Consider the following 21,860-nt stretch of genomic DNA (forward strand, 5'->3'; position numbering starts at 1 on the left):
GTGCCAAACCATTTTTTGCCTATTCCAACTGACCTGCACTTGGAGCATATCCCTCCACACCCCTCTCATCCATGAACCTGTCCAAGTTTTTCTTAAATGCTAAAAGTGATCCCGCATTTACCACTTTATCCTGCAGCTCATTCCACACTCCCATCACTCTCTGCGTGAAGAAGCCCTCCCTAATATTCCCTTTAAACTTTTCTCCTTTCACCCTTAACCCATGCCCTCTGGTTTTTTTCTCCCCTAGCCTCAGTGGAAAAAGCATGCTTACATTCACTCTATCTACACCCATCAAAATCTTATACACCTCTATCAAATCTCCCCTCATTCTTCTATGCTCCAGGGTATAAAGTACTAACCTATTCAATCTCTCTCTGTAACTCAGCTTAAGTCCTGGCAACATCCTTGTGAACCTTCTCGGCACTCTTTCAACCTTATTTACATCCTTCCGGTAACTAGACCAAAATTATACACAATACTCTAAATTCGGCCTCACCAATGCCTTATATAATCGTACCATAACACTCCAACTTTTATACTTGATACTCCGATTTATAAAGGCCAATGTACCAAAAACACACTTTACAACCCTATCCACCTGTGACATCACTTTTAAGAAATTCTGTACCTGTATTCCCAGATCCCTCTGTTCAACTGCACTCTTCAGAGTCCTGCCATTTACCCTGTATGTTCTAATTTGGTTTGTCCTTCCAAAGTGCAATACCTCACACTTGTCTGCGTTAAATTCCATTTGCCATTTTTCAGCCCATTTTTCTAGTTGGTCCAAATCCCTCTGCAAGCTTAGAAAACCTTCTTCACTGTCCACTACACCTCCAATATTTGTATCAGCAAATTTGCTGATCCAGTTTACCACATTGTCATGTATATCAATGATCTGGATGACAAACAACAATGGACCCAACACCGATCCCTGTGGCACACCACTAGTCATGATGTGGGTATGCCGGCGTTGGACTGGCGTAAAGTCAGACTTTTTACTGTGCACACCACTAGTCACAGGCCTCCACTCAGAGAAGCAATCCTCCACAACCATTCTCTGGCTTCTTCCACTGAGACTACCTTTCAATTTCACATTTATTAATTGGTTAATTCTACCAGCTGCCATGATGGGATTTGAACCCACTTCCCCACATCCTTAGGCTAGGTCTTTGGTTTACTCCAGTGATATTATCACTATGCCATCATCTCACTATATTACATTAGAGGTTCATAATCCATAATTATCTGCATAAAAATGTGAACAAGAAAAATCATTTAACTAAAAACAAAACCATTTCCCAAATAAACAAACATGGCAAGCAAACAAATAACCAAAACTAAACTGTGACACAGGGAATGTTATACGCTGCAAAACATTGCACACTTACCAAGGGAGTTTACTTGCAGTTCTTTTGTCTGTGCTGCCTCCATGATTGATACGAAAAGTTTGCATAGTCTCTCATTGAAGTGCATGGATAGCTTTTCAGCAACAGATGGGTAATTGTAGAGCGTACAGAAAATATAGCATACTGTCGCCTTTACTGTTTCATCAGGGTAGGCCAGTCCTACTCGCATATGTTCCAGGAGCATCGCTTAAATAAAATAAATTACAATCATGTATTGATAATAAATGCTTCAGACCAAAACCAACTTTTCATTTGGAACTAACTTAAGGTAAATTTTCCTGTTTTCATAGAATGTATAACACAGACACAAAACATTGTCTAATTGGTCAATGCTGGTTTTACTGCACTACACAAGCCTCCTTCAAGTTACTTGATCTAACTTTACCATCATATCCTGCTATCTGTCATGTTATTATTGAGCTTCCCCTAAAATGTATCAATGGTAGGTTACAGTTTACTAAATGCTTAACTTAGAATGGTAACTGGATTACTGCAAACTCACTGTTAAGAACCTCGTCCATCTTGCATATGAGGGTGCCCCCAAAACTTAAAAGGGTAACTTGGAACATCAGCCTTTTTTTTGCTATGTGAGGAATGATGTACAAGAAAAAGAGTCATCGTCCAGGTGGGCAACACTGTGGCACAGTGGTAGGCACTGCTTCCTTAGTGCCAGGGACCCAGGTTTGACTCCCGGCTTGGGTCACTGTCTGTACGGAGTCTACATGTTCTCTCCATGTCTGCGTGGGTTTCCTCCAGTTTCCTCCCACAATCTGAAAGATGTGCTAAATTCCACGAACAGGCACCACAGTATTGCAACTAGGGGATTTTCACAGTAACTTCATTGCAGTGTTGCTCATCATAGAATTTCAATAGCACAGGAGGAGGCCACTTGGACCACTGAGTCTGCACCAACCACAATCCCTCAGGCCCTATTCCTGTAACCCCACATATTTACCCTGTCAATCCCTATGACACAAGGGGCAATTTAGCATGGCCAATCAACCTAACCCACACACCTTAGACTGTGGGAGGAAACCGGAGCACCCGGAGGAAACCCACACAGACATGCAGACACCACACAAATATGCAGACTCCACACAGATAATGACCTGAGACCGGAATTGAACCTGGGTCTCTGGTGCTGTGAGACAGCAATGCTAACCACTGCCACTGAGCCATCCACTTAAAGCCTACTTGTGACAATAAATAAACTTTTGCAAATAAAGAATATTAACTTGAAAGAAAAATAAAACCTACAAAAAGAGGAAGTACACTGAAGACTATACATGCATAATTTTTCAAGAAACTAACCCGTGATCCCAACTACTATCACGGATGTGCCAGACCCAGAATTAACAAAAGGGAATGATGGGATGTAATCTACCTAGCAACAAGGAGAATCTGCCTGACGACAGCAGCTGTCTGCATTCAAAGGGACTGATAAAATGCATCCTTTTCCCCAATAACAAGATTAACAGATAGCTAGATAAGATCAGATGTAAATGGCCCTATCATCAGGAAGCAGTTCACTAAGATGACAGATAATTTTTGAGAGCCAGGAATGTGAGGGGGACAGATGGCCCAATGTACAGTGAGCAGAACCAAAGAGAGCAGGGGTATAATTGTCAACTGCTGCAGAAGCAAACAAGCAGGTTTCACATCTCACAGGCCGCCCAAGGTAACCTCTAACGTCAAGTCAGCTAACAACAAAGGTTCGTTGTAAAGCTTTACATTATCTAAACTCTGAGATACCCCCTTTCCCAAGTAACACTATGAGCTAAATCCAGCAGAATCATTCACGTGCACACGCACAGACAGACACGCGCGTATGCAAGGTGCTCACATCTAGCAAACAGTCTTCTGGTTCAGCGAAGGCTGAAAATGGCTCCTTGTTTTGGGAGACCACGGGTGTGATCTTACCGACCATTCATACCACACCACAAGGTTACAGAGCCTTGCACCTAGCCAAATCCCTGTTCACTGCAGCTGGCATGAACAGCTGTAAGATTCTGGCCTGCAACTGCTGTTAGCAGTGTTCCCTTAGTTTTCTATAGTTATACCATTTCTTCGTCTTTGATGTTTTCCACCCTGTGGAGTTGGCTTTTGGCAACTATGTGTTAGTTTCCTCATATGTCCACTTTGAAGTTATTCCTTGTATAGCCTCATCGTTTTCTCTAGTCATACACGTAAACACTCGTGTTTCCAGCAATGGATTGACATTTCATCACTTCTCCAGACGTCTGCCTCTAATCAACTCCCAGTTTTTTGTACTTTTATCCACTGTCTGGATAAAACAAAGTTTTATCCACTTTGTTTTTAATCTTAATTTTCCCTAATTCTTAACACTAGCAAAAATGAAGCATGCATATTTTTAGCTTATTCGTTCTGGGTACCCCAGCAGAATTTTTTAAAAAAGATATCACTCAAAATAGTTTTACCTTTGGGCACCAAACTTCTGGAATTTTACATGTGCTTATAGAAATCCAATTGCATTCAAATCAGACATGAAAGGGTGAGGCACTGTACACATTGACTCAGATAACCGATTCAATTCGTAATATCCATGCTGCCTTATTATATCAGATATGCAACTAGCATACCATGCTACTCATCAGCTGCAAGGAAACTGAATATAGGGCATCTATGATACCATTTAAAAGCAGCCAGCTTCATTAAGGGGGCAGGGGAGGGGGAAGAATTCTGGTTGTAGGTACCAGGGAGCCATCTTTGGAAGGAGATGTATAGCTGAAATAAGTACGGAGAACACACCAAGGTTCTCAGATTATGCCTGGGAACACCTAGTGCAGGCAATAGTTTTCTAGCGCAGCATGGTGGGAGAATCTCATATCCGGGTATGCACGGGATTCACACATACATTCCTGCCACACGCTCATCTCCCAGTGCTGGATTTCCAGCGCTGTCAGATCCACGCTGGAAACTGGCAGCAGCACAGGTAAGTTATTTCTTTCTAAGTTTAATGTCATTTTAATGTGATTAGCTGATCTGAGGCTGAATTCTACAAGCCTTTTCCACCCCACCAGAGTGTTTCACTCCAGTGGGAATTACAATAGATCCCCACTTTCAGGGAACTGGGCATTGCAGGGGCACAGACTGGTACTGCCAGGAGGTCAGATGGCACAGGAGTGGTGCCCCCGGCAGTACCAGTCTGTGCCCCTGCAATGCCCAAGGGAGAAGTCCCCATTCCCAGGCAGCATCTTGGCACTGCCCACCAGACATATGGCAGGCGAAGCAACCAGTGGGAATGGGGGGATCCCACTGCTACTCTGCATGAGGATCGATAGGGGCAGGAAAGAGGTCATTGATCAGTGGGAAAGAGGTGGAGGTTTGGGGCTGAGCCTGGGAATGGTCAGAGGGCTGGCCAGCGAACGAGCTGGTCGGGAAACGGGAAGCTGCCAGTTCAGAGCTACTTACATACGCGCAGAGGCCCACTGGTTTCAGCCTCCTCTGCAGGAATAGGCCCCACCCCCTGAAATCTAACGATTGTCACACCGATGCAGTGCAGAGTGTGGAGATTCTAGCGTGAGCTCCCACTGAAAACATAAACAGCGTGAATTACTCCAGTTTTCAACACTCTTGAATTTTTCACATGTGCAAAGGAGAGTCAAGGTGACAGTAACTGACAATACTGTCACCTTGGCTCACCTTTAACAATCCTTGTGATGCAGCTTCACACGACTGGACTCTTGCAAACACAACATCCAAAACTGGCTACGGGCATATCTCTACCTCTCTCGTTCTTGCTTCAGGAGCATGTCAAATGTCACTCCACCAGCCTCTTCAGCCCCATCATGTCAAACCTTCACTCTTCAATCCCCCTCCTTTATGGTTGTGATGCAATTGAGCTAAAAGAAAAAATTCTGAGAGATCCAGTCTTGGGTGAGGAAAGAAGATGTTTAAATTCAATTGAGAAGATATAGCAGCAGTGGGAAAGAAGGGTTAGAACATAAGAACATAAGAAATAGGAGGAGTAGGCCAACTAGCCCTTAGAACAATGTGGACTGAGCATGTTGTCAGGCAGATGGTGCCAGCTTACTTTCCATTACTGAAGTCCTACCAGCCATGGATGCAGCCAAACTAATTGTGTCAAAACCAAAATATGTGCAAATCCAACAAATCATTGCTCTGCTTAGACAAAATGAATATCTTCTGTAGACAAAAAATGATCCACAAATTCATCAGCAACCTGACACAAGAAATCTACAACTGCCCTGAGAGGGGATGGAAGGGGCCATATAATCGTAAAAATCTACAATATAGAAGGAGGCCATTCAACCAATCACTTCTGAAAAACAGCTGTCTAGCTTAATACCATTTTCCAGGTCTTGGTTCATAGCCTTATAGGTTACAACACTTCAGCACATTGCCATGTACTTTTTAAATGCAATAAAGATTTCTGCATCTCCCACCCCGTCAGAGAATGAGTTCCAGACCACTATCAACCTCTGGGTGAAAACATTTCTCGTTTCCTCTCTAATTCTGCTCTTCTCAGAAGACTAAGAAAATTTGGCATGTTAATGACGACTCTCACCAACTGTTACAGATGCACCACAGAAAGCATTCTTTCTGGTTGTATCACAGCTTGGTACGGCTCCTGCTCTGCCCAAGACTGCAAGAAACTACAAAAGATTGTGAATGTAGCCCAATCCATCACATAAACCAGCCTCCCATCCACTGACTCTGTCTACACTTCCCGTTGTCTTGGCAAAGCAGCCAGCACAATCAAGGACCTCACTCACCCTAGACATTCTCTCTTCCGATGGCAGAAATATACAAAAGTCTGAGGTCACAGACCAACCAATTCAAGAACAGTTTCTTCCCTGCTGCCATCAGACTTTTGAATGGACCTACCTTGAAGCAAGTTGATCTTTCTGACACCCAAGCTATGACTGTAACACTACATTCTGCACTCTCTCGTTTCCTTCTCTATGAACGGTATGCTTTGTCTGCAGAGTGTGCAAGAAACAATACTTTTCACTGAATGTTAATACATGTGAAAATAAATCAAATCATATCAAAATCAAGAGTTCAGAAGTATGTGTCGCTGTCAAGAAGCTAGGATAAAATAAAGATTTTAAAAATGGGATAAAAGGAAATTGATAAGGGTTCAGTTGCTCTGAGGAGTTCTGATGTGCAGATTAGCTGAACAACAGTAAATACCAAGATTGGGGGAAAGGCAAATTGTGCGGAGGGTGTGGAGAGTCTGCAGAAGGATCTAGATAGGCTGGGCGAATGGGCCAGGAAATGGCAAATGGAATTTAATGTTGGCAAGTGTGAGGTGGTCCACTTTGGTAGGAAGAATGGTAGGAAGGACTATTACTTACGTGGCGAAAAACTGCAGCAGGCGACGGTGCAGAGGGACCTCGGGGTCCTTGTGCATGAGTCGCAAAAACCCAGCTTGCAGGTGCAGCAGGTGGTCAGGAAGGCGAATGGGATGCTGGCCTTCATAGCGAGGGGGATTGAATATAAAAGTAGGGAGGTCTTGCTGCAGCTGTATAGGGCATTGGTGAGGCCGCAGCTGGAGTACTGTGTGCAGTTTTGGGTGCCGCACCTGCGCAAGGATATTTTGGCCTTGGAGGGAGTGCAGAGGAGGTTTACTAGGCTGATGCCGGAGTTGAAGGGATTGAGCTATGAGGAGAGGCTGAATAAACTAGGCTTGTACTCGTTAGAGTTTAGAAGAATGAGGGGAGATCTCATTGAGACGTATAAGATGATGAATGGGATGGATAGGATAGAGGTGGAGAGACTCTTCCCGCTCAAAAAAGACAGTAGGACTAGGGGGCACAGCCTCAAGATAAAGGGGAGACGGTTTAGAACAAAGTTGAGGAGGAACTTCTTCACTCAAAGGGTGGTGAATCTCTGGAATTCTCTGCCCGTTGAAGTGGTGGAGGCTGCCTCGCTAAATATTTTTAAGAAGCGGGTTGATGGGTTCTTGATAAGAGAGGGGATTAAGGGTTATGGGGAGAGGGCGGGAAAGTGGAACTGAGCCACGACAGATCAGCCATGATCTTATTGAATGGCGGGGCAGGCTCGAAGGGCTAGATGGCCTACTCCTGCTCCTATTTCTTATGTTCTTATGTAAATATTGTGAAGAACAATAAGAGTATAGAATGATAGGTATTAAAACTACAGAAGGTGGGAGTTCAAAGTGGAGATATAAGAATGCATGCCACACTTACATGCGAAAAGTATCATTTCTGAAAGGAGTTATTTAATTAGTTAAGATCAACATTTATCAACAGCTTGATAGTTCTGTACTGGAGAGAAAAGCACAGTTGATGAGCAACTAAGATCATAGCCACGTCCAGCTGGAAACAGAAGCTCTCTCAAAAGCAGGCTTCTAGGCTGAGAATCTGCAGCTTCAAAAATCTCAGCTTCTGTGCTGAACCACAAGAAGTTTCCTAAAATAAAGGTACAAATCGTGTGTGATAACTACCAGCTGGATTTGGCTCATAAAGTTAAACCTTATGAGGTGTTGTTTTGAGAAAAGGAGCATTCTCAGAGTTTGAGAACATAGATGGATATGGGACGGGATTAATTCAGGTTTACAATATGTGCATGTAGTTTCTTGTTCTGTGTCTCAGTTTAATAACTATACTTTTTATTGAATGATTACAAGACTCAGTCTTTCCTCACTGGGTTACATATCTTTCCTACATTATACAAAATTGCTAAATAAACACTTAAGAATCGGCATTCCAAGTTACCATTCTGGGTTTTGGGATACTGTTGCATCCGACACCAGGGGGGTTCTAAAAAGTTACCTACCAGGTACATAGGTAAATGATATCTCAATGCAACAGGGGAGGAATGTGCTAAGGAAGGAGTAGAGCCAGTTACTGTGATTCGCATTAGGATCAATGACTTAGGGGATAAAAGGCAGAAGGTCCTGCACACAGAATATCAAAAGTTAGGGATCAAATTAAATAGCAGGGCTTCATGATTATTATCCGAGCTGTGTGGCTGAAAGATTGGAGCGGAAAAGAAGGTTCTGTCTCACAGGACATGGGCACCAGGACTGGGACAGGAAGGATCTGTACTGCTAGGACAGAGTCTATCTACACTGGAGTGGGACCAGTTTCATAGAATCTCTACAGTGCAGGAGGTCATTCAGCCCATTGAGCCTGCACTGACTACAGACCATCTGGGTCCTACACTGACTACCTGGGCTCTACCCCATAACCCTACATATTTACCTTGCTAATCCCCCTGACACTAAGGGGCAATTTAGCATGGCCAATCAACCTAACCTACACATCGGTGGACTGTGGGAGAAAACAGGAGCACCTGGAGGAAACCCATGCAGACACGGGGAGAATATGCAGACTCCACACAGATAATCACCCGAGGCTAGAACTGAACCTGGGTCTCTGGTGCTGTCAGGCAGCAGCGCTAACCACTGTGTCACCGTTTCCTACTGGAAACGATTAATAGGGTCATTGATAGGACTTTAAACAAGCAAGGAGAGGGGGTGGGATTTGATGAAAATAACAGTACCCAGAAGATAACACGAATCCTGCCCAGCAGATCTAACCATAGGGAATCATCTAGGCCTTAGCAATCACAACATTATAAAGTATAAGATAAAGATTGAGAAGGACATAAGTAAGACAAAGTGATGAACTGAAAAAAGCTGATTAAGGATGATGAGAGTGGAACTAGGAAACACAAGCTGAAGAAGTTTACCAATTTATCAATAAAATAGAACAACTGTGGAAAATTTTAAAACTATGATCAGAGTTCAGAAGAAATACCACCCAGCAAAAGGCAAAAACAAATTAAGCAGTAATAGCATACCATGATGAATAAAGAAATGCGGATAATATTGAAATTAAAGAAAATGCATACATAAATAACAAAAGGGAAGAGGACAAAAGGGGAAGCACAAAGTTTAGGAAAGAAGTCCATAAAAATTAAGACGACAACTAGGATTATGAAATTAAAGTATCAAGGAATAAAAAGAAAGTTAGTAAAATATTTTGCAGATACATTAATAACATAAGAAAAGTCAGGCCAGGGATTAGAATCACTAAGTATTGTAAACAATAAATTCACAGATAAACAGCTTTAAATTATGTCTTGGTATTCAATAGGGAGACTAAGATGGTGAGCATGACATTAGAGGAAGATCAAAGATGATATAAAGACATAGAAAGGGGAGAGATAATTGATAAACAAATCAAACTGAACAGCATTGCAACCTTGCATATTAAAATAAGTTAGGGAAGAGAGAGCAGCAACAAACTACTTGTATATGAAAGCTCATTAGAAATGAAAATAGGGCCAGAGGGCTGGCAGGCAACTAATGTGATTGGTATATTTAAGGAGGGAGAAAGAACAAGTCCAGGGAACCACAGACCAATTAGTTTAACTTGAATGGTAGAAAAGATAATGGAATCCTTAATCAAAGTTGTATTACAAATACATTGTGCGTCAAGAACCTGATAAGACCTGTTAGACCATGGTTCACATGCACCTGGTCAGGCTGAGCCTGGCAGCACACAAATTGCATGCTGAATGCTTAGAAAAATGATCCCAGCAGGCATCCCAGGACAAAACATGCTGCTGATTGGCTGCATGATCAGCAGTGACCTAGATGCATGCATGGTTGGCACAATGTACAGCAAGCCTTCACCTTTTAAACAGCCTGCTCTCTTAAAGGGAGGTACACTCAGGCCGCAGCAGCTGGTCTTCATGGGAAGTGGGCAACGTTGGCAAAACCAGCATTTATTTCCAATAAGCATCACAGTCACAAATTCATGTTTCTGCCTATTCCTGACAATCTTTGACCCCCATGCTTATCAAGATTCAATCTACATCTGCCTCAAAGAAATCAAAAGACTGTACTTCAACCATCTTTTGAGGAAGAGAATTCCCAAGTCTCTACCCTCAGTTTGTTTTCCACGTCTGTCTTAATTGGACAAACCTTTATTATTAAACTTCCTCTCCACATCCACCTTGTTAAGTCCCCTCAAATTTTATATGTTGCAATTAAATCACCTCTTACTTTTCTCAACTCCAGCAGAGGGGTTACCCCTGTGGCCTAGTGGTCAATGAATCTGTAAACCATAAACCGGTTCCCTGGCTCAAATTCCACCCCGGGAGTTTTTTTTCCAAGATGGTGCCAGAGCGAGGCAGATCTTGCAAGCTGTGCCCAGCATACCTTCTAATACTATCTTTTACTCTCGTTCTATGATTGTAACACTACATTCTGCACTGTCTCATTTCCTTCTCTATGAACGATAAGCTTTGGCTGTATAGAGCGCAAGAAACAATGCTTTTCACTGTGTGTTAATACAGGTGACAATAATAAATCAAATCAAATCAGGTAGATGGCTTCAATAAAAAAAATTGTGTGGAAGGAGCTAAAAACAAGCCTAGCCTCTCCAGCCTTTCTTCATTAAGACAACCCACCCACTCCTTGTATTAACCTAGTAAACTTTCTCTGAACTGCTTCCAACACATTCACGTCTTTCCTTAAATAAGATCAATACCGTATACAGTATAGTTTCACTAATGCTCTATATAACTGATGCATACTTTTGTATTCAATTTCCCTTGCAATAAAAACTAACATTCTATTACCATAGCAAATCACTGCTGCTACAAGCTACTCTTGCACTATTTTCATTTGATTAATTGTCGCATGTATTAGCATACATGCTAATACATGCGACAAAAAGTATTGTTTCTTGCACGCTACACAGTTAAAGCGTACCATTTATAGAAAAGGAAAGGGGAGAGTGCAGAATGTAGTGTTATAGTCATAGCTCGAGTGCAGAGAAAGATTAACTAATGCAAGGTAGATCCATTCAAACGTCTGATAGCAGCAGGGAAGAAGCTGTTCTTGTGTCGGTTAGTACGTGACCTCACACTTTTTATCTTTTTCCCAACGGAAGGTGGAAGAGAGTATGCCCGGTGTGTGAGGGGTCCTTAATTATGCTGACTGCTTTTCTGAGGCAGCGGGAAGCGTAGACGGAGTCAATGGATGGGAGGCTGGTTTGAGAGATGGACTGGGCTTCATTCACAACCCTTTGTAGTTTCTTGCTGTCTTGGCCAGAGCAGGAGCCATATCAAGTGTGATACAACCAGAAAGAATGCTTTCTATGGTGCATCTGTAAAAGCTGGTGAGAATCATTGCTAACATGCCAAATTTTCTTAGTCTTCTGAGAAAGTGAAGGCATTGGTGGGTCCCCACTAGTGTAGACAGGGCACGTTCTTCACTACACTTCTTGAGGTCAATGACTATCTCCTTCCATTTGTTAACACTGAGGGAGAGATTATTGTTGTTGCACCCATTCACCAGGCTCTCTATCTCATTCCTGTACTTCATTTTGTCATTGTTTGAGATCCGACCCACTATGGTGGTGTCATCAGCAAACTTGAAAATCAAGTTGGCAGATCCCTCTGCATCTCCGAAATCTGCAATCTCTCACCATTTAGATAACATGCTTCTTTTTTATTTGTCCTGACAAAATAGGTAACCTCACATTTTCCCACATTATTCTCCATTTGCCAGATCTTTGTCTACTCACCTAACTTATCTATATACTTTTGTAACGTTACGTCCTCTTCACAATTCAGTTTCCTACGTTTGCATCATCAGAAAATTTAGCAGACATACTATCAGTCCCTTCATCCAAATCATTCGTATAAATTGTAAGGCTGGAGTTTTACCATCCCACCTGCCACAGGAAAAATCTGTTGACCTCGGGCAGGACTTTAGTTTTGGGACGAGCAAGGCCATTAAATCTCATCCTAAGAGCACTAATCCCTATAGCATACCACTTGTCACATCCTGCCGATCAGAAAATTCACCCATTTATGCCTGTGTTTCCTGTTAGCTAGCCAATCTTATATCCATGCCAGTATATTACTACCTAAACAATAAGGTTTTATTTTCCACAATTAGCTTCAATAAGGTCCTTTATCAACTGCCTTCTGGCAACCTACGTACAGTTCATCCACCAGTTCCACTTTATCCACAGCCCAAGTGACTCCTTCAAAGAACTTCAATTAACTGGTCAGCCATGGTTTTCTTTTCACAAACCATGTTGACTCTGCCTGATTGCCTTGAACTTCTTTAAGTCCTTGTTAAAGTCTTTCATAATAGTGTCTAAGATGTTCCCTAAGACAGATATTAAGCAAACTGGCCTGTAGTTTCTTGCTTTCTATCTGCCTCCATTTTTGATTAAAAGGGTTGTATTTATTATTTTCCAACTTAATGGAACCTTCCCCAAACCTAGTGAATTTTGGAAAATTAAAAGCAACGCTATCTTTTCCTATCTGAATATTCCAGTTTATGTTGTGTAGAGGAGGCCATGGCCTAGTGGCATTATTGCTAGACTATTAATCCAAAAACTCAGCTAGTGCTCTGGGGACCTGGGTTCAAATCCTGCCATGGCATATGGTGGAATTTGAATTTAATAAAAAAAAATCTGGTATTAAAAATCTACTGATGACCGTGAAACCATTATGGATCGTAGGAAAAACAAATCTCATCCACTAATGTCCTTTAGGGAAGGAAATCTGCTGTCCTGACCTGGTCTGACTCCAGGGCCATAGCAATGTGGTTGATTCTTAAATGCCCTCTGGAATGGCCTCATAAGCCACTCAGTTGTATTAACCACTCAAGAAGGCAGCACACCACCACCTTCTCAAAGGCAACAAGAGATGGACAATAAATGCTGGCCTCGCCAGCGATGCCCATCAAAAAAACGAAAATCTCCTCACCGTACCTTTCTTGACAAATTCCCACTATGTCTCATTTAATAATCTGTCCTACTGTGTGAATATTATTAGGGAGTTTGTACACCACTCCAAGCAACTTCATGCCTTTACCATTCCAATCTCTATCCAAACTGTTTCTATGTCCTGAACTTAGTGTGCTCATGTTGTCTCTAATTAACAGAATCCCAACCTTATTAGTTTTTCCTAATTTCCTAAAAGTCATATAACTTTCAATATTCACGTTCCAATATATGCCATTCTGCAGCCTGTCTTTCTAATGGCTATTAGATCATACCTATTAATCTCTGCATTATTGCCTTCAAATGCAATGTGCATTCAGTTAACAGCCTTAAGTTTTGTCCTTTTGTAACCTCCAGCTTTATCTGTTGATTTACTCAGACTTGTACTCTGGCTCTTCATATCAGTTTGTTTATCCTTTTCCATATTATTACGTTTCCATGTCTCTACTCCAATTTACCACAGCTTCACACATTTGATTCCTTGCCCCTACTATTTAGTTTCAAACCCTCTCTACGTCCCTAATTATGCAGTTCGCAAGGACTCTGGTCCCAGCACGGTTCAGGTGTAGACCATCCCAACGGTATAGCCCTCACTTATCCTAGGATTAGTTCCTGTGCCCCATTAACCAGTGCCCACTTCTTGCACACCAGCCTTTGAGCCATGTATTCATTCTCTAATTTTATGTAGCCTATGCCAATTTGTATATGGTGCAATAAATCCAGAGATTATAACCTTTGAGGTTCTGCTTTTTGGTTTAGTGCCTATAGCTCCTCATATTGGCTGTGTAGAAGCTCCTCCTTAGTTTTCCTATGTCACTGGTATCTATATGGACCGCCACAGTTTGATCCTCCCTCTCCCACAGTATGTTCCTCTCAAGCCTTGGACAGATGTCCCAAACACTGACAACCACCATCTGGACTCTCAGTCTTTGCTGCAGAGAATGTTATCAATCCTCCTCACTATACTGTCTTCAACTATCGTTATATTGCTTTTTACTTCCCCCACCCGAATGGCTTCCTACACCAGAGAGCCATGGTCACTTTGCTCATCCACTCTTATCCACAGACAGAACCTCAAACTGATTGGCCAATTGCAGTGGCTTATACCCCTGCACTCAGGGTCCCCTTACCAATCTCATTCACAATCACAGCCTCCTGTCCCTGATCGCAAACCAAAACAGAAGACTCTATCCTAAGTGATATGACTGCGTCCTGGTGCAAAGCAACCAGGTAACTTTCTCTCTTTCTTGTATGTCACTGTGTCTGCAGCTCACCTTCTTGCTCAATGAATGAGTCGAAGCTTCTCAAGCAGCTGACCTGCTGCCCATGAAGCATGAACTTGTTGTCCTCTCTCAGTTCTTTCAGAACACTACAGCGCAGAAGAGCCCACTGAGACTGCACTGACCAATTGCACCCAGGCCCTATCACCATAGCCCCATGCATTTACCCTCATTTGTCCCCGATGCTAAGGTGCAATTTATTATGGCTAATCCACCTCACAGAATCCAGAATGTGCAAATTCCACACAGTGGTCCAAGCCTGGAATCGAACCACTGTGCCACTATGTTGCCCCTTCAGCCAGCTGTGTGTGGTGTCACCATAGACTCCCAACAGTACAGGAGGTGGTCATTCGGTCCATTTAATCTGTATCAACCATAATCTCACCCAGGCCCTATTCCTGCAACCCCACGCGTTTAATCTGCTAATCTCACTGATACTAGGATCAATTTACCATGGCCAATCACCCTAGCCTGTGCATCTTTGGACTGTAGGAGGGAATTGGAGCACCCGGAATAAACCCACGCAACCGCGAGAACTTACAAACTCCACACAGACAGTGACCCAAGCTAAGAACTGAACCTGGGACCCTGGCGCTGAGAGGCAACAGTGTTAACCACTGTGCTGCCGATTTTGAGGTGGTGCTATCCCTCAAGGCCCAGAGCTGCTTTAAAGCATCAGCAGCATTTCACCAACCATGCCACTTGATAAAAGTAATAATTCAGTTTACTAAGTACTATTGAAGTGTTAGGTTACCTGACGAAGAGTTTAACCTCGAAAGCTTGTGAGTTCACTATCAAATAAACCTGTTGGACTTAAACCTGGTGTTGTCAGACTTCGTTCTGTCATTAAGGAGGTGCCACCTGTTGCATTCAGTGCAGTCTGAGAGCAGGATGAGGACAGCATTTCCATTGGCTATTTTAGTGGTCATGAACTTTTATATGCCAGGCTCAAACAGGTGATATTTGTAGTATACAACTGTTTAACATGTGACATAATTCCCCCCATTCCACCCCTCTGTTACTGAACTGTAATATTCACTTGATCAAAATCAGAAATAAAAGCCATCACGAAAAGCCATTTTCCAAAAAAGCACTTCAATAGTACTTACTAAACTGAACTATTACTTTTATACTAGTGAACCTGACAAAGAGTTTAACCTCAAAACCTTGCAAGTTTACTATCAACTAAACCTGCTGGACTTAAACCTGGTGTTGTCAGACTTCGTACTGTGTTTACCCCAGTCCAACGCCAGCATCTCCACATCATGGCCTTAATGAAGCAGAGACTTTTGATGACAATGTTAGAAATGCAGATTCCTTTCAGGACGAGCTTCAGAGTGAATTGAGAGCAGGTGATTCTCATTGAAGCTTGTACTCAAAAGCTGTGGTTTTAGGCCAGAGGCTGTTTCTGGACAGGGAGAGGATCCAGAAGGGTAGGACGGAACCCAGTGTTTGTACTGAACTATAAGTGACATATTAAAGCAGTTGGGAACCATTAGAATATCTTCTACTGTCTAATTTGGTAGATGTATATTCACCTGATACATTAACCTGTGCTGAGTTCTAAACAAAATTGCTTCCTACAGACCTTGGATGAACATAGTCTCCTGCTGAAAGCCATTATCCCCTTCCTCCTCCACCACCTTCCAGCAGATTGCCCTCCTCTATGTCATCTTTGCTCATTCTCCTCATCTTGCTACAAGCCAAGAGAGATACAAACCACTCATCTGGAAGCAAACGATTTTTGGACAAAGTCCTTGAAGTCATGACTTTAGCACCTACCACGTCACTTCTCATAGACCTCAACAACTTTAAACAATGGCACAAACCACTAAACACTTTCACAAGCTCAATGACAGCCAGAATTCACTCAGCAACTAACCTAAATAAAGCTGCCTGCTGATCAATTAAGTAGTGCTGGTGGAGGGTCAGTCCTGCTGCTGAGCTCCTGTTCAGTTATGCAAAGTTACAATAAAGCAATGCTGCAGCACTAAGTTTCAAAATGGCTTCAGATCAATGTTACATGCTGAATGATGTAACAATTCATTTACTTCAAGTGCACACTCTAAGCCCACGCTAACACCCTCCCCAAGATGACTGCTGGCACATTATGCAACCAAATTTTAAATGGGATTAAGGAGCAGACATCGAAAGTAGCGATGCAGGTTCCTAAGACCATAAAAAGACAAACAAAGCACTGGGATTTATTTCCAGAGGGACAGAATTAAAATGCAGGGAAGTTGTTATACTTGTATAGAAGCTTGGTTAGGCTATAATTGGACTCCTACGAATTGTTTCTTGTCTCCATATTACAAACAGAATACAGAGACTGGAGAAAGTGATTGACAAGAAAGATGTCAGAACTTAGGTGTTAAACATATCAGGAAAAATTGAAAAGGCTCTTTGTACAAGAAAATGCTAAGGATAACCTTTCAGGCTGTGAAAGGGTTTGATAGGTTAGACAGAGAGGATTAGCACAGCTACCTCACAGCGCCAGGGTTCCGGGTTCAATTCCAACCTCAGGTCACTGTCTGTATGGAATTTGCACGTTGTCTCCATGTTTGCAGGTCAGTGAGTGGGCCTATGAATGGCAGGTGCAGTATAATGTGGGTAAGTGTGAGGTTATCCACTTTGGTAGCAATAATAGGAAGGTAGGTTATTACTTGAACAGGTATAAATTGAGAGAGATGGATACTCAGCATGACTTTGGTGTCCTTGTGCATAAGTTGCTGAAAGTAAGTGTGTAGGTACAGCAGGCAGTAAAGGCGGCTTTCTTGGCAAGTGGATTTGTGTAAGAAATAGAGATGTTTTGTTGCAATTGTATAAGGTGTTGGTGAGGGCACACATGGAGTATTGCGTGCAGTTTGGTGTCCTTAACTGAAGAAGGATGTCCTTGCTATAGAGGGAGCGCAGCACAGGTTAATCAGGCTGATTCCTGGGATGGCAGGACTGTCATATGAGGAGAGACTAAAATAGTTAGGATTATGTTCACTGGAGTTTAGAAGAGAGTGAGAGGGGATCTTATCAAAAATTATAAAATTGTAACATGGTTAGACTGGGTGAGATATTAAAGAGTTAATGTCCATTGTAGAGGACAAGGTGAACTAGCGGGCTTGCAAGGACGGCAGAGAAACAGCTTATGGGAGCAAACTGACAAAACAGGCTCACATATCAGCTTGCTGAGCCCGGCTGGGGTGCGAGTCTAGCCGAATACGTGATAATGTTCTCTTTTGCGCTAACAAATGGCGTCTCCTAAAGACATTATGCTTATGTTCTGATGGGTGAGGTTGTAAGTAGTAACTGCATACTTTAATGGGATGTTCTTTCTTATGCAGCAATTCCTGTAATTACTCGTTTTTGATTGAATCGAATGATGTGTATTTAAGTCTTGTTTGAAATCCCATCTACCTGGTGGGATTGTAAACTGTATAAAAGAGATCAGCCTTGTTGCTTCGGGTGCTTTTTACTAGCTGACTTCCAGCACTGAGTGGAGATTAAGTAGTAAAGGTTCTCCAGCCTATACATGTAGGACAAATAAAGAACTTCGATTCTGACAATGCTTGGTCTTTGCCTTTGTATCAAGGATGGAAGAGTCTCGCGAAAAATGAACTTAACAAGGGTATATTCAAAAAGTATGTTCCCAATGGTGGGAGAATCCAGAACTACAGGTTATAAATTTGAGGATAAGGGGTAAACCTTTTAGAACTGAGGTGAGGAAAAATTTCTTCACCCAGAGGGTGGTGAATGTGTGGAATTCACTCCCGCAGAAAGTAGTTGCGGTCAAAACATGTGATTTCAAGAAGAAATCAGACATAGCTCTTGGGGCTAAAGGGATCAAGGGATGAGGGGGGAAGTTGAGATCAGGATATTGCATTTGATGATCAGCCACGATCATAATCAATGGCGGGACAGGCTCAAGGATCAAATGGCCTACTTCTGCTTCTAGTTTCTGTGTTTCTATGAAACGTGTACCCCATTTCCTGCCTGCCAAATTAAGATTCTAGTATCTTCTTGATGACAGACGAATAAGAGTTTTGATTTCTTTAGTTGCCTTTCTTAAATAGCAACAACACAATGAATATTTTCAACCTAAGGGAACATTCCCCAAATCAAGGGGTTTTTGGAATATCATGACTAACACATCAACAATTTCCTCAGCTTTTAATGTCCTGGGGTAGAGACTTTTGGTCCTGATTTGTCTATCTTTAATCTCATTAGCCTCTCCAGCACTCTTTTAGTATGACTTCTATTGAATCTACTTAATTTGCCACTGGATTAGTCATTATTTTTCTTTGTACCCCTAGTATTTTATCCTCATCCTCTGCTGTGAAGGCCAACACAAAGTAGTTAATTAGTAAGTCCATTTTCTGAATCCAATGACAATACATCCAGCACTTGTCACTAACGGGCCATGTTACTCTCAATCATCCATTCTCTTAATATATTTGCAAAACCTTTCACAGTGGTCTTCAATATCCAATTCATGCATTCAATGTCACACCAAATAGGGATCACTCTAAATAGGGAACTCCACCCGGAAAGGGTAATGAGTGGAGATTAAAATCACTTTGGAAAATAAAATGTTAAAACGTGATTGTGAATATAAAATTTTAAAATGCAACAGATAAACAACAATCATGAATGTCCTTCCACAATTGGAGCCTGCATCTGAATCCACATGGGATGGGTTTTACTTATGGGGTGGCTGCTCTGGAGAAGTATGCTGGCTGGCTATTTCATCTGTCAGACCATTCTGAAAGTCATCAGTTACTAACATACTGCTAGCAAAATGTGGATGCCGATCAGCCAATATTAAATGGTGCAGAGGTTGACCAGCTGGCAAAATGGCAGGACCAGAAAGGAGAAGGGAGGGCAGAGAATGATTACAGACATAGGGGAGTGAAGCGCTTGATTGCTAAAATGGCAATTGGGTAAGAACCATAGAACTCCACTGTATGAGCTATATTAAAGGTGGAATCATAGAACCCTTCAGTGCAGAAAGAGGCCCTTCAGCCCATCGAGTCTGCAACAAACACAATCCCACCCAGGCCCTACCTCCATATCCCTACATATTATACTCACTAATCCCTCTATACTACGCATCCCTGGACACTAAGGGGCAATTTTAGCAGGGGCAATTTTAGCATGGCCAATCAACCTAACCTGCACATCTTTAGACTGTGGGAGGAAAGCAGAGTACCTGGAGGAAACCCACGTAGACACAAGGAGAATGTGCAAACTCCACACAGACACTGACCCAAGACAGGAATCAAACCCAGAACCCTGGAGCTGTGAAGCAGCAGTGCTAACTACTATGCTGCAAACTAGTAACTCCTAGCTCCCAGCAGAAGCTCATCAAGGATAGCAAACGAATTTAATTTTGCCTGAAGTGTCTTCATCCACTTACCTGCAGTCAAAGTTAAAATGAAGTTTGTTCAGTTTTTACGAGCAGTAGGGTGGCAGAGTGGTTAGAATTGCTGCCTCACAGCACCAGGCACCTGGGTTTGATTCCTGTCATGGGTGACTGTCAGTGTGGAGCTCTCCCCATGACTGCGTGGGTTTCCTCCGGGTGCTCCGATTTCCTCCCACCATCCAAAAGTATCAGGAGAGGGGGATTAACCATTCTAAATTGCCCCCAAGTGTCCAAGGATGAGTGGGTTAGGGGGATTAGCAATCCTAAATTGCCTCTTATTATCCAAAGATGTGTAGGTAAGGTAGATTAGCCATGGTAAGTGCATGGGGTAACAGGAGTGGGCCTGAATAAGATGCTGTTTTCGGGGAATCGCTGTATACTCGATTGGCTGGATGGTCCTGTGTTGCAGGGATTTTATGGTTTCTATGGTAACCCAGTTCCCAATAGGCATCAGAGTCAACAGTTTTCATAATTTAGTATTGATTCGCTGTCTGACTAAAAGACTAAAGTCTAAAAAATGTCTCACTGTTGTAGTGAGTTTTTCGTATAGCAGAAGGCAGCAGTGAAACAATCCAGTGGTCTAATTGATATGGGAAATATGTCAGTGCATCATAGTTTGGAAGACTGTTCCTTTACTCCAACCTGCCACCTCATTGTGATTTTTCTTACATGGCATTACATCTTTCTCTGAATACTCACTATACTCCTGGATCAACTTCTCTGCGAGGAACGGGATGGTGAATAACAGTTTAGCCAACAGTTTAAACACTGGTAAACTCTTCCTCATGCTGTTTTTTTCTGACAACTGGATAAAAGAATAAACAGAATATCAACAATTTTTAAAAGCTAAGTCTGAGTCCAATTTTTCAACTCCAACTACAAAGATAATTGAGCTAATTTATGACACATTTGTCTGCACTAACAGCTCAAGATCAGCCTTTCCACTTTTCCTGTAGGACACAGGAACAAGGTTATTTAACCTGTCAGAGCTGTTCCAACATTCAGTGAAATCCTGACTGATCTGCAACCTAACTCCTCTGCTCCATGTTCCTTTGGTTAACAAAAAATTTAGCAATCTCAGATTTAAAGTTAACAACTGACTTAGCATCTATTGTTGATGTATGAGGAGAGATTGATTAGGTTAAGATTGCTTTCGCTGGAGTTCAGACAAATGAAGGGGGGAATCTCATGGAGACCTATAAAATTCTAACAGGACTAGACAGGGTAGATGCAGGGAGGATGTTCCCGATGGTAGGGGGGAGTCCAGAACCAGGGGGTCACAGTCTGAGGATTCAGGGTAGACCATTTAGGCCAGAAGTGAGGAGACATTTCTTCACCCAAGGAGTGGTGAGCCTGTGGCATTTATTACCACAGGAAACTGTTGATGCCAAAACATTGAATGTATTCAAGAGGCGGCGGGATATAGCACTTGGGGCGAATGGCATCAAAGGTTATGGGGAAAAAGCACGATTAGGCTATTGAGTTGGATGACCAGCCACGATCGTAATGAATGGCAGAGCAGGCTCGAAGGACCAAATGGTCTTCTCCTATCTTCTATGTTTCTATGGCCCTTGTGAAAAACAGTTCCAAACTTCTACTATCCTTTGTGGGTAGAAATGTTCCTGACTTCATTTCTGAAAACACCAGCTCTGATACTTAGACCATGCTCTAAAGCCCTACATCATCAATTCCAGAAAGCCATTTGATGGAGGATGGAACTCGAGCCAATCTTTACACACTTGTACCAGTGCCTACTGGTAAATACACTCCTGTCAAGATCATTCTGTGCCCAGAACTGCTCTCAGTACTGCAGATGTGGTACAACTGAGGCTTTGAATAGTTGAAGCATATTTTCTATCCCCTTGTTTTCTAGTTCTTTATATGAGAACCAGAATTCCATTATTCCAGCATTCCTCTTTGATTATTTTCTGTATCTGTCGGTGACCTATGTGCATGCACCACCAAGTCTCTTTTGGACCTCCATTGTTTTTAG

General features: G+C 42.4%; 1 protein-coding gene across 1 annotated transcript in view; it reads right to left on the reverse strand.

Annotated features, from left to right (window-relative positions):
- mei1 (meiotic double-stranded break formation protein 1) overlaps positions 1 to 21,860 on the reverse strand; it is a 117,068-nt gene that overhangs the window by 72,535 nt on the left and 22,673 nt on the right. Inside the window, exon 6 of the mRNA XM_080217361.1 lies at positions 20,567 to 20,672. Coding sequence (XP_080073487.1) covers positions 20,567 to 20,672 — 106 coding nt within the window. The remainder of the gene's footprint in view (positions 1 to 20,566; positions 20,673 to 21,860) is intronic.

The sequence above is a fragment of the Carcharhinus amblyrhynchos genome, chromosome 35 (genome assembly GCF_965287045.1).
Source record: "Carcharhinus amblyrhynchos chromosome 35, sCarAmb.v2.hapA, whole genome shotgun sequence".
NCBI classification, from domain to species: Eukaryota; Metazoa; Chordata; class Chondrichthyes; order Carcharhiniformes; family Carcharhinidae; genus Carcharhinus; species Carcharhinus amblyrhynchos.